This window comes from Pogonomyrmex barbatus, unplaced genomic scaffold (assembly GCF_055798465.1).
Source record: "Pogonomyrmex barbatus isolate J1 unplaced genomic scaffold, ASM5579846v1 scaffold17, whole genome shotgun sequence".
Taxonomy (NCBI): domain Eukaryota; kingdom Metazoa; phylum Arthropoda; class Insecta; order Hymenoptera; family Formicidae; genus Pogonomyrmex; species Pogonomyrmex barbatus.
Genome location: NW_028297113.1, coordinates 1,958,969 through 1,973,081, shown reverse-complemented (window position 1 = coordinate 1,973,081; position 14,113 = coordinate 1,958,969). Strand labels below are relative to the sequence as shown.

The following is a 14,113-nucleotide window of genomic DNA, read 5'->3' as shown; positions in this document are numbered from 1 at the left end:
GAAACTTCGCTCTAAAAAAGAATTTCGACAAGAAAATGAGAGAGAAAACCAACGTGTACGTTGGCGTGCATGCTTCGAGCGGGCATGTGTCAATTGCGCGACGAGACGAGACGTGGACGCAAAGGACGAGACGGGACAAGACAAGACAAGACAAGACAAGACAAGAGGAACAGACGGTGCTACGTGAAATAATGACGGTGAACGTGTGCATAACCGTAGACCCAACAGTGGTATAGCCATCGTATCGACCCACAAGACAGTCGGGCGCATCCATGCTCGACTGACTGCTCACGCACACGCGCGCCCACTCATACACGCAAGCGTAAATTGCTCGTGACGTGCACGGCACCCACACGCATACACGCGCAGGGATGCTAATATACCCAATGCGGGCCGTAGCCTGCATCGTGGTAAAACGAAAATTCGCTCCCGGCGAGCTTTGCAACCGGCGAGGACTTGCTTGGCAACAGCAAAAATAAACTCGCCCTTTCGAAGTGTATTAAACGCACGCGTTGAAATTTCTCCAGTCGCAAGGCGCATCTTTTGTAAATCGGCAGTCTCGCATGAACTCGTTAACTTTCCTTTTTTACCGTAAAAAAAAAAAAAAAAAAAAAATTAAAAGAAAAAAAATTCATAAATCGATACTTTCACTTCACTGTGGTACCGTGAGAGTCTAATACGGGAATATGAATTTCCAGGTAAAACTGACTAAAAACGCATTCGAATGTTGCGCGTACCGTCGCTCGTCTCTCGCGCGCTTCTCGCTTTCGCGGGAGAAATTAAGCGAAGATTCCGAAAGCTGGGATTCGTCGTTTTCGCGTTTCGGGAGCGTGATCGAGACGGATGCGAAGATGAAGGGCGGCGGCGGCAGCGGCTAATTGAAGGCGGCCCTAGAGTATTGCCGGCGCGCGCGCGCGTTTGGAGAGATAATTACGTAATTCAATTATTCACAAAACGCAGACGAGACGGGAAACGCGCCGATGAGGAAAGCGGCAAGGCACGAATGTACGCTAATCAGCGATAGAGTAACGGAAAGCGATAACGAGGGAACACGGGCTCTAAGTAAACGAAAGATAATGCCGCGTCGGATGCCCTTCGATATCGCAAAATCACGTCCCCGATGATACGGGGCTATTGATTGAAAAGCTGCTGAAAAGTTGCCCCGCGAGGTGCTCACGACAAATTTCCCTTATAAATCGAATGATCGTGCAGGTTGGCGCAACGCATTCCTAGGATCCTTCTTGCTGCAGGTTAATTATAATTCTCGGCTCGGTAAGAAACTCAATAAGGTTAGAGATACGTGTAATCGAGTAGAAAGCGACCCGGTATATATTTGCGGCTCAATTTTATCCGTAGCTCTCTTGTTGCGCTATGATCTGTTCACTTTCTCATTATCGTTATCATTTTATGAGACTAGCAAAAAGCGAGAGTTAATGCCAAATGACAATATCCTATCTGCGAACGGCAATATTTTTTATCTTGCGCGGAATCTGGTCCTGAATTAATCGGACTGGTTTCACCATGGGAACCATTCTCTAGTCCATTGCTCTTTTTAGATATTAATAAATCTAGCTTTTTTCTACTTTAATGATTTGTCACGTGGTTGATTTACTTACAGATATAACAGAGAGAGAGAGAGAGAGAGAGAGAGAGAGAGAGATATATCTGTCTCTATAGAAAAAAATATATTTCAAACTTTCACTTTTCACACATATATAAGAACATTGAAGTAAGTTATCATGACATCTTTTATTCTGGACTCCACCCCTCGCAAATCAAACGAAGACGGATGTGCGCGCTATATTTAGACTTCACAGATTTCCAGTGAGGTGAATCGAAGTCGGCGAAGATTGAAATACAACGAGGAAACGGGGACGAGACGGGGAAGAGTAGCGTAGAAACAAAGGGAGCACAAAAGGGCACGGACGGGAGTGTCAATGTCTTCTCGATCAAAGCGAGTCCTTCGAGATTCCTTCGAGCCTACCCGTTCATTTGCTCTCTCCTTTCCTATCCTCCCCGCCCCCGCCCGTCCTTTCCATTCCGTCTCTCTCTCTCTCTCTCTCTCTCTCTCTCTCTCTCTCTCTCTCTCTCTTAACCTTCCGCCTTCCCAACTCTTCTCGTTCGCCGCATCTCATCAGACTCCTAGCTTTTTCTCGGATGAAAGAGTTACAAAGGCCTCCCTGAGACACGCGTAAGTACTACCTTAGCGCCGTTACCGACCAAGACTACGTCCTTTTCCCTTTGGATAAAAGGCAGAATCGAGAAACAGAGAGAGAGAGAGAGAGAGAGAGAGAGAGAGAGAGAGAGAGAGAGAGAGAGAGAGAGAGAGAGAGAGGGAGGGGCAGGAAGAGGAGTAACGAATGAGCCAAGCGAGAGACGACGAGAGCTGGAGAAAAGAGAAGAGCACATAGTAGATCCAGAGCGGGTAGGTAGGTAGATAGGCTGACAAGAGACGCAGACAGGCATGGATAACCAACGAGGCCGATAAACACTAGGCAAGCCTGATCTGTCTGCCCGCCGGCGTCCACCGGTAGTATAGATGCACGACTTGGGGAATCCTCCGAGGATGCACCGACAGAGGTCACGATTCTCCAGCGCAAGGGTCCCCAAATTACATCCCGTGGCAGATGAGTTTGCTATCCGACCCGGGCGAGCGTTGTTCGGAACGAAGATAAGTTGTCAGAGACGAATATAATAACGGCGAAAGAAAGAAAGTCTCGCTCGCGCGAGGCGCCAGCAGTCGTGTAAATTAAAGAAAATTGCGCGAGATCGAGCACGAGAGGAATTAAATTAATTAAATTCTGAAAATTTAATTCAGCGAAAATGAATTATCGAGATTTTATGCGAGGCGCAACCGCGTGAAACGCGTTCATTTGGAATTCTGATTTTTTTTTCCCCCCGTAAATAAAAACGCCACTCAAATAATAACGCGCGCCGCTTTAAAGCTTCGAAATATATTTACAGCCGCCGCGCCGGAAGACAGAATTCTTTTGCGTTAATAATGTTACTTTTTTAACTTTTAATTTGCTCCACGGGCGTGATTATCGCTCCGCGAACGATAGAGCGACGATAATATGCCGTGCCCGGGTTCCACTTCCCGGAGACCGGCCGGAGTGGGAGAGGCGGTCTGAGCAGCCACTTCACTTCTCTCGAGGAAGAATAGGCCCGTAAAGAGTAGCGTAATAAGGAGTAGGCGGCCGTATTCTAAAGTCTCTCTCTCTCTCTCTTTCTCTTTTCCTTCGGCGGAGCTGCCAATCGCGCGTTGCTAGCGTTACAAACCGTTACCGGCCACGAATAACTCTCTTCTCGGCGAGCACTTCGATTAGAGTGAAAGAGAAGAACAGGGGAAAGAGGAAAGAGAAGAAGACAAAGGCTGTCTGCGCTCGAAAATAAACCGATATTATCGACGACAACGGGGGGAAAAGGCAGCGCCCCGGTGTCTCACAGGCTCCTCCGTCGGAAAAAGAAAGAAAGAGGCAAGAAAAATGCACGGTGTCAGTGCCACGACTGTTCTTAAAAGACGAAGAAAAGAAATTTCGAAAAGAAAACACGCCGAAGCTGCGTGGTATAGTGTGTACGCACGTCGACAAGAGCTCTCTCTCTCTCTCTCTCTCCATTGAACACGAACCGCGCGCGAGTCACGCAACTTCTTTGAACTTCACCAAGAAGTTTCGACATTCGACGTCGACGTAAACGCGGGCGCGGATAAGGGGAGGGAATGGAAAGAAAATAAGGCTCATTATACTCGGCTCCATCACGGAGCTAATGATACCTACGGCTCGTCCGCAGAGGGATGATCACATCGTGAGGGAAGAGAGCCGAGAGTCGAATGAGAGAAGACCCGACGCGGAATCAAGCTCTGGGAAACGAAACATTCTAGTGATAGTCCGTAAGCGTTATTATCCTCACCGCCGATTTAAGTATCCGTTTCTTCCCGGTTCTTGATATTAGTTTGGTTTCCACTTACTAAATTGAAGCGATTATTTACCGAAGCTAATGGCCCATTCGTAATCCGCTCCTCGTGTCATCAAGCTTTAATTATACACTTTCCACGCGAGTCCGCCAACATTTCGGAACGTCTTGCAGTCTTGAATCGTGCTCTTTGACATCGCGAATAGAGCACGCTTTACGTAACAAAATGTTATTTCCAGGCGTGCAACGATTCCGTTCAATTGGTTCGTCCATTGATGAATCCACCCCGCCCCTCCCCCAAATCGATCGAATCGCCGTCCTACGCCGCGTACTCCTCGAGTAGAAAACGGCAATAAAAGCGAGGAAGGGGGAATCGGTACCGCTTACCTTAGCGAGTCTCATGGCTGTGAGCCAGCAGGTGCGCGATTTTTCGTTCTCGAAAGCAATGACCTTGATCCCAGGCTCCCCTGCCTCCGTGTCTTCGGCCTCGGCGTTGCTGTTCGGCCTCAAGCAGGCGCCCCACTCGAAGGGTGCGCCGAAAACCCGCTTGGCGTTTGGTATCCTGTAAACGTTGTAGTCTGACAAGTGCGCGAGCGTAATCAGGTGTTCGTTGTCCTGCAACAAAAGTGACACACCTTCATGAAAATCTTGCTCAGAGATATCCGATCTGATGTAGAAAAACGCAAATGGAAACAGGATGTTTCTTCTATGTCGTTAGAAAACTATCCTTCTCTGTCTTGCAATCCTTTGATATAAAAAAAAAAAACTTCAAAATTGTAAATCGTGATAATTTAACTTTCTCCGAAGATACCACAATTTACTGAGAGAGAAATGATATATATATATATAATTATTGTACATGTTGGCAATAAAGCAATTATGTCAGAATCGTCAGTTGGACCGTCATTTTCAATGATCGTCGATGTAGTAATTAAGCAATACGGGCTAACGAGTATAACGTCGCATGGCGTTGCAGATGAGACGACCATAGCGATTTTCCCGTGAGAGCAACGCGAACAAAGTAGTATAAGCGTATCTACAAGTTGCCCGTGTGCAAAAATCAGTCGCGAGATACTACTCCCGGTGGACTTTCTCGTTCAATCGAGTCTTCCTGCAAGTCTTTGCCGGATTCAGCGGAAAACTTTCTTTCGCGACGTCGCCAAGAATTGCGGGGATAATTTATTATAACAGGATTGATTTTTATGGCAGTATGCCCGGAGTGCATCACACACACACCACACACACACACACACACACACACACACACACACACACACACACACACACACACACACACACACACACACACACACACACACACACACACACACACACACACACACACACACACACACACACACACACAAAAGAAGCATCGCGGCGACGATAGCGCCGTTATCGCGAAGTTACCATTATTTGCTCGTAATAAGGATCGGGAAAGTTGCGTTCGTCGAGTGATTTCCGGTAGAAAATATTCATTTAACGTTGAGCACGTTCGGCATTCTTTAAACGAAACGTCGAGGTCGCGTCCAAAAAGCACACGTTTCGCTTTCTCGCGTTTCGTAAATCCAAAACTCTAATATTCTCTAGTCTGAATTTTTGAACTTTACTTAATATGAGAGATAACCAAAGAGAGACTGCCAAAATTAAAACTACAAATCTGTAAAAAAAAATCACACACACACACACACACACACACACACACACACATTTGTGTGTGTGTGTGTGTGTGTGTGTGTGTGTGTGTGTTAAAATAACACTTCATTTCCCATTGCGTTCTAATAGTAAAATTGATTAAGAATAATTCGCTTTAACAATATAACGTTGTTTGCCTGTTTGTGCGTTGTTTTAAATTGTGTTAAAAATGCACGACTTTAGTTCATCAAACAGAATTACCAGTGTCAACAGCACGGAAACAGCAAACTGATATAGAAGTATTATAGGCTGGCGAACTAGTCTAGAGGTATTGTGCACAGTCCTTGTTTAGCAATTTTATATTTATTTTTTATTTATACAATATTATACTTCCTTGCTTCCAATAATGCCACACGCACCACTTCGAGCCGCATCGCAGACCTCAATCATTAAATAAAATTATTAACGTCAACAGAAGAAGAACAGATTAGCGTGCGGATAACGAGATGCATGCACGATATCTCGGCGTCTAACAATTTCACGCGCAGTCGGTGTCACAACACTTTTATATTTAACTCGGCGTATATATTCCTATCGCAAGAGGTACGTCGGTCTACTCTCTGACCTTTATCCGCTTATCGGCACATGTACGATAAGCGGCCAACCGTGAACCACCAACTTGTCGATTTTCAAAAATCACCTTGCATAATCTCGCACGTTCCCCGTTTCCCGGCGTGTCGCGAACTTAAAAACAAGCATTACAAAAATAGACGTGCAACAAGCGGGACAAAATAGGCGCGCGCGCGCGCACGCCCCCCCCCCACACATACACACACACACACACACACACACACATCACACACACACCACGTTTCTGCAATTGTTTGAATTCTTTTCAGTGCTCTCACTTGTATACCTTAATTGAAGAACGAGAGCCAATTATTCAATTATATGTGAATCTCACGCAATTATATTTTTTAATATTAATTTGATATAATACATTAATTATTTTTAATAAATATAATAAATATTTTTAATATTTAATTAATTGAAGATCGAAGTATCATCTTACTTATTATACATTAATATACTCAAATACTCATTAAATTTTTCATTATTCCGTCTTTAAAGAAAAAAAAAGAAAAATTATGGAATGAATACTGATGCGGCATAACTTTCGAGAAAAGCATTCCTCGCGTTATTCGAGCCGTGTCGAGAGGAAGGGTGCGGTTGGTCAGGGACTCACACGTCTCCTCGAGAAAATTCTGTTGGTCATAGTCGCCGCTGCTTTGTGCGACGATGATGTTGCTGCTGCTACTACTACTGCTGCTGCTGCTGCTGCTGCTGCTGTTGCTGCTGCTGCGCAAGCATTCGTCACGCGTACACAAACAGATGGATAAGACAAGAGGAAGAGAGGGGAGGGGAGGGGAGGAGAGGAGAGGAGAGGGGAGGGGAGGGTAGGAGAGGAGAGGGGAGGGGAGGGGAGGGAAGGGGAGGAGGAGCGTGTATAAGAGGCGCGGAGCGAGATAGCGGCGGGACCGTTGCAATACTCAGCAAATATTTGACGATTAGCTCGGTTGCACTCTGTACCGCGGGAGGCTGCGCGGGGCTGCGTTAACGGTTACGTAACTATTATCCGGCTAACCATGGAATTACGAGCGAAAGCGAATGAGAGAAGGATGAAAAGGCAGAAAGGTAGTAGCCAAACAGCCGCCGCCCGTGCACACTACTGGGGTAGTGTGCACGGTACTTAACTAAAAATAAACAGATGTACGATAACATCAAGCGCGAGGAGTATGGAAATTGTAAGAAATGGGGAAAAAGTGGGAGAGGGAGGAGAAGAGAAAAGAGAATATCCTGGGAAAATCCTGATGGTGTCTCCCGAGCGCGTCTTTCGTATTCTTACAGGTAAATCGCCCACGCGGGATTTGTACACATACATACATACATACATACATACATACACGCATACACGTATAATGCAGCTTCGCTCCTTTTGGCGAACGCGTGTTTGTAATTCTGACACATGTAACTGCCGTTGTCATATGCATATCAAACGCGCCCGTCACGTTCCGTGATCGATCATGAGCGGCAATCTCTCGGGGAACGTGTATCTACATGTGCATGAGATAAAAGAAACACGTCAAAACACGAGCGAATTAATAGCAATGTCAGATGAAGGCGAACGTTTAAGATGAGAAAGGTGAGAGAATCCAGGATTCATGGTTTAAATACCTTTCCGGATCACGTTATTGATAAAACAAAAAGATACAATTAAAATACTTAAAATTAATAATACTTCTTATTGCGTATAATTTGAACATTAATTTACTTCCTTAATCATCATTATTATTATTTTATTATTAACTTTAATTTTCATTATTATTATTATTTAATATGATACGATATGCTACTTATAATGCGAATTATCTATTTCTTCGGACGAGTATTTACTTCAGGGCTGTCGTAAGTACTTCGAGTACAATGATTCGCAATGGAGATGTATTCAATCTCCATTGCAAAATCATGTCGAGACAGACGCGTTGTGATCTGCATATCAAGTCGACGTCAGCATATATTGCGCACGTTGATCTCTCGAATACCCAATATTATTCGAATATGAAAAGAAAGTAGGATAATTAAAAGAATTTCCTTTATCATTCATCTTATTATTTTAACGGTTTTCGTCTGCGACAATCGTGCACCAATATGAATTTTGTATGTTTCTCAATGATATCCGTCTACTATTATATTTTATCATCAGTATCGCAATAAAAACAATAGTGATTGTATCATAGTTAAAATTATTAGATCGCGTACTTGAATCGCTGCCAATTTCCTTTAATTATACTTACTGAAAACTTATGAGGTATGAGAAATATGATATTTTTGTAATTCATCAAAATACTTCCTACGAAATCCGACGACGGTTACAAAAAAAAAAAAAAAAAAAAAAAAAAGTGCTGATATAGCAAGGGAGCGAAGAATTGGAAAGATGCGAATCGGACGGAGAATCGACTCCGAAATGGGGGAGGGGCGGGAGGGAAGAAAGATCCAAGATGAAATTCAGGATCCGAGATGAGACCTCAGACTTTTTTTATGGGCAATATCTTGCCGTCGCGAAATCGACGATTCACCGTGACGAAAAAGTCCCGGTAAAACGTCAACGTAGTAGTATAATGATAAGTATATGGGGCGTAAGATACTACGAGAGAGATGAGAGATTCGCGATAAACTCGTGAGGCTTGTTACTGTTCGTTCTCTCTCCCCCCCCCCGCCCCTTTTTTTTTAATGCGCGGGAGCCAAGAGAGTTATTGGCGTTTCCGTTTACGGGTACACGGACTTCGGAAACAAAACCGGTTTATAAATAATTCCAGAAGCACGCTCTCGCGCGCAATTAAAGGGAAAAAAAGAAGGAAGGTACACACGGCGGCAGCGCCGGGGAACGCCAATAGTCCGTGCAATCATTGCCAATAAATTTGGTCCTGCGCTCTCGTCCTTTCCACCATCGTCGTAATCCTTTCCACTTTCGTTCAAGGATATTTCGCGGTGGAAACACGGGCTCCTCTCCGAGGATGCAGGTCGGAATCATCGCTTATTTAATGATGTTTTTTTCTTTCTTCCTTCTACACCTCTTTATAAACAATTTTCACGAATCCTTTTACAATTTTTAATCTGTCACGAGCGCATATTTTAGCACCCGCACCGAGGACAAACTCTCGGGCCCGATCGAAGTTCGAATCAGCGGTCGTTGGCCCGAAATGACATCGTTAAGTTGCCGCTCGCGTGGCAGTGAAAGGATTGACTCCAGGGCGGCGTTAGACCGGCGTTTTTTAGAGAACGGCGGAGAGAGAGAGAGAGAGAGAGAGAGAGAGAGAGAGAGAGAAAGAGACGAGGAAAGAGAGAGAGAGGGAGGGGGAAAGAGAGAGAGAGAAGGACAGTGTACGATAGGTCAGGTTTTTCTTCCTCCGAAGGCGGCGGAGAGATTCGCCGTGCTGCAAGCCAATGAGGAAAGACAAGCGAGGAGAGAAGGTAGGGATGCAACAAGAGGCCCGCGTGTAATGGACGCATTGAAAGTCCACGGAAAGGCTTTCTCCCGAGTCTCTCCTCGTCGATTTATTTGTTCCTTAGATTCCAAACCAAGTCGGATCTCTAAGCTTGGGAAAGATGAGAAAGATGCAAATTTCGAAAATCTCCCGCGGGAGACGCGAAATACGGAATTAAATAAACGGGAATAAAACGCGATGGGGAGCAAAACAAACTCGTCTAAACATGTCTCGTTTTTACTTACCTCAAATAAATATTTAAGCTTAAAAGCTCGCACGGGCAAATTGTAAATTTAGTTTCCAGACGGTATCGTCGAGGCGCGAAAGCGGCTGAAATTACGAGAGGCAGAAACAGAAAAGGATCATCCGTGGACGGATGAGCGGGGAGAAATAATAAGAATCATTGATTATACATCGATGTATAAAATGTTGTAAATGTAGGCCACGCTCTTGGCGTCGAGCTGCGCTATGATTACGGTAATAATGCGAGAGCGTATAACGGTAAGCATCCGTGAAAGGCGCACCGGAGAGACAACGACTCGACTGCCATTAGGAAAAAGGAGGAGTGAACCGTAGAAGAAAGGAAGACGGGAAGAGAACGTGGAGGACACGACGGAGGCTTCGACCCGTATGAGATAATTTCCTCGTGAGGTCCTTATCCTCAGACTCTCTCTCTCTCTCTCTCTCTCTTCACCGCTCTTATCTCGTACCACCTCGTCGATCGTTGAAATCACGAATCGACGAATTATTCCGCGACGTTGAGCTGAAACGCTACGGACGCTACGGTTTAACATCTGACATTGTGTTTGTTTGATAATAAAAACTGTATCCGTTCAATGTAATGCAAAATCTAAAGGCTTTTAGATAAGTCAATTTTATTTAAGGAAACGGTATTTATTTACATTAGGAGCTACAGCTCCGATGATCTTGACCTTGATATATGTTATAGAGGTGAGAGTGATCAACTTTTCCCTCCAACTGGCGACTTTAGTGTTCGTTGAAAGGTCTACTTGCACAGTCGGACCTTTCCCCTTCGATCTCTCGATAATCCGTCGAGCCAAATCGAGAAGGAAACCTCGCGTGGGACGTGTGCGGCGGATGCAGGCAGTCGCGCTTCTTTATTGGATTCGTTCTAATAGAATTTGCGTCGTTCGTGCGCGCGCACCTACAATGACGTCCGCTCTTGAATTTTAATGTCCGAAACGGATGCGAGGCAGAGAGCAATTCCCTCCCTTTCCCTCTGTCGCTCTTCTCTTTTTTCGGAAGGCTTTCCCTCCTTTTTTTCACACACCACACACACACACACACACACACACACACACCACACACACACACACACACACACACACACACACACACACACACACACACACACACGCACACGAAGCTACCCTTGGTCGAATTAAAATTCTGCCGCTTCGCTAGTGCGGATAATTAAATATTTGTTGTGCGCGCGCGCATTGCGACGTTCGCGTAATAAAATTTCGCGCCGCAGTCACACCCGATGTGTGTTCCGAGCTGAAGTTATCGAAACGAGCGTTGTCGAACGATGAGTGAAATGTCTGGCTGTCGAAACATAGAGACTTCTCGCCGAGAGCTCTTTCGTTTAAAATTAAATTTTGGCAAATACAGATTAGATACCAAGTATAATGTGTGCTTTTTTAAACATTGATTATCTTCACTTCCGTTGACTGGGATTCTCTTTTTAACATATTTGACTATGCTATAACTATGATGAAGACTACAATTGATAAGTAAATCGAACAATGCTTCAGGTCGTGCAAACGAATGTTTTTTGGCGAATCTATGAAATTTTTCTCATAATTATATTCTTCACAATTTTTCAAACTAACACTGAGGATGATCTAATTCGAAGGTCGAGACGTTTTATTTTTAGCGATTTTTATCTCAGATTTTATTGATTCAGATTCTTAATGTTAATAATATCTGTTTTAATATCAGAACGTTTTTGGTTTTTATTCCTTTACTTGACGTTTGTTTTTAACCTTGAGGTGTGTTCAAAATTTTTGTTTTGTTTTGTTTTTAGCAACTGTAATTTAATCGTTAACAATATATTGGTTTTAATAAGGCTATGAATAACTTATTGCGTTTCCATTAAAGTTACCTTAAATTATGTATTAAGCAATGTATTCTGATATCAATTTAATATTTATAGCATGGTTTACTGAGTAAATATTATATTCTTCGTCTAAAACAGAAATTACATTTCATTGTGACAGTTGAATTTCTACTGCACTTAATTCTTGAGTATCTCCTCGGGCCATGAAAAAGTAGTAGCGAGGACTTTGAATTGAACACGCAGCAGACTCCGAACAACACGCCGGGTTGCCCCACGCCGTGCCCAGGGGCGTTATAGCGATTAAAAACGGCGACGTGCGCGAAATCGAGGTCGTCGCCGACTAATCTTTTTCTTTTTTGTTTCTCTTTCTTCCTTTTTTCCCCCCCCCCTTTCCTTTTTTTCTTTTACGTCGCGCGACGCGAGGAGACGGTGAAACGTGATGTAATTCGCAAGTCCCACTGTGGGACCTCCTTCAGCCGACGCCTATAATTTCGTGGCAAATTAAAGAGCCACGTAATAAAAAAGTAGGAAAAAGAATCACAAGAAAACATACTGTGTAAACGCGGACGTTTGTTATTAAATTATTAATGCTCCTCGAGTCGATTATCATTGCTCTTCGAGCGAGACGTCAATTTCACGAGGTATTCACGAGTGAAAAAAAAAAAAGAGGGGAGGTGCAAAAAAATTAATAAACAAAAATTCGTCCTGCCTTCGATCGCCGAAGTTAAATTAATGATCAATTAACGAGTTAATAACACTTTATTACTACGACCAGCTAATAAATTTCTAACTTTCTAAATTTGATGGGGAAACTTTTACGTAGCTTTCGAAAGCCTCTTCTTCTACCGTCGGATATTTGAAAAACTTTGTGCAGAAAAGGCTCCACGGAAAAGGGGCAAAAGAGACAAATGACTTCTCGGAGTTCATTAAATGTACGAGATGAGTTGTGTGCCACCGGACAATATTTTTACCTCCATTAATTTTATTCACGCTACTCGCTTATCGCGCGGTGTATCGCGCCGACTGTAAATCGGCGTTAAACGAAATTTGGAAAAGAGGAAAAAAAGAAAAGAAATATCCCGCCTGCCTTTTATCTCCATCCATTTTTTATTAGCGATAACGAGAACGTCGTCGGTCTTTAAGAATAAAAAAAAAAGATAAAAAGAATACCGAGAAATCTGAGAACACGCGACGTATTGAACATAAAATTGATTAATGTATTATATCGAGCTGGAGGGGGGGAGAGAGAGAGAGAGAGAGGGGGGGAGGGGGGATCGGATTAAGGAAGCAAGTGAGGCGGACACGTTGGACATGAGTCATGAGTCCCGATTGTGAAAACCGGTAGCTAAATCGACTCCTCCTCACCTCCTCGCGTCCGAGGATCCCTGGAACGACGGGAGTGAAACTCGGTGTATGCGGCTCCGCGAGCAAGTCGGTCAGATTAGACAGTGATTCTCAAAGCAAAACGACGGGAACGTCGTAAAAATGAATACCAACAATTCCCGAGCATCGTTCGACACGACATTACAGCCACTGTATAATTCTAGTGAATTTAATAATACCGTAATAATACACGTAAACGCGTCACGTCAACTGTCGCATTTGCATTGTTGCGAGCAAATATCATTGATACCGCATATGTATCTTTAGTGTTAAATGTCGTCTTGCAAATTGTATATCTTATCTTCGTATATATATATATATATATATATATATATATATATATATATATATATATATAGCTCGGAAAAAACTCAATCGAGTTAAGACAATATGCCAAAAATTGCGGAAAAATGCGGACGTTATGACGCGAAGTTTAAGTACAAAGCGAAGTTTGCCCGAACCGAATTTTGTTTGAACGCGCAAAGTTAATTCGCCGAGGCGAATCGCGCGATTTCTCAGGAAATCCCGAGCGCTGCATCGACGCGCTGCAACGACGCTACGCGTTGGCGTAGCGACGGATCGCTGTTTGTCCCACGAGAAGTGCATTGATCATCCGAGAGTTAAGTTTGGATTTATGCGAGTTAATACACTTTGGCGCGGCTTCAAGCGACTTCCAGCGATGGCGAGGTGAATCACGGCAGTGCTCCCCGAAGTACGTTAATAAACGTCCTAGTCCTTAATCACATCAGCAAATGAAGGCCGCCATTCTAACTCGCATTTATCTCGTTTGGAGATACTCCAATTTATAACTTCTGGAAATCTGTCATACTCTGTAACTAACAATTCTCTAGCAAATTCCCATTTATAAACACTATTATGTAATAATTTATAATGTCACATGTGCATTTAAATTAATCAATAACGTTTAATAAAACGTGATGTAGCGAGATATTTTTATTTTTGCTGGATATATATTGAAATTCGATATCAAAATACAAAAACATGTAGAAAATATAACTTTAAAAAAAAAAAGGGGGGGGGGCAAATTTCATACAAA

General features: G+C 43.6%; 1 protein-coding gene across 11 annotated transcripts in view; it reads right to left on the bottom strand.

Annotated features, from left to right (window-relative positions):
• Positions 1–14,113, bottom strand: part of LOC105433371 (growth factor receptor-bound protein 14) — a 296,179-nt gene that overhangs the window by 44,097 nt on the left and 237,969 nt on the right. For all 11 annotated transcript variants that reach the window (XM_089074244.1, XM_089074245.1, XM_089074241.1 and 8 more), the window contains one exon: positions 4,300–4,527. In XM_089074244.1, the coding sequence (XP_088930370.1) occupies positions 4,300–4,527 (228 nt within the window). The remainder of the gene's footprint in view (positions 1–4,299; positions 4,528–14,113) is intronic.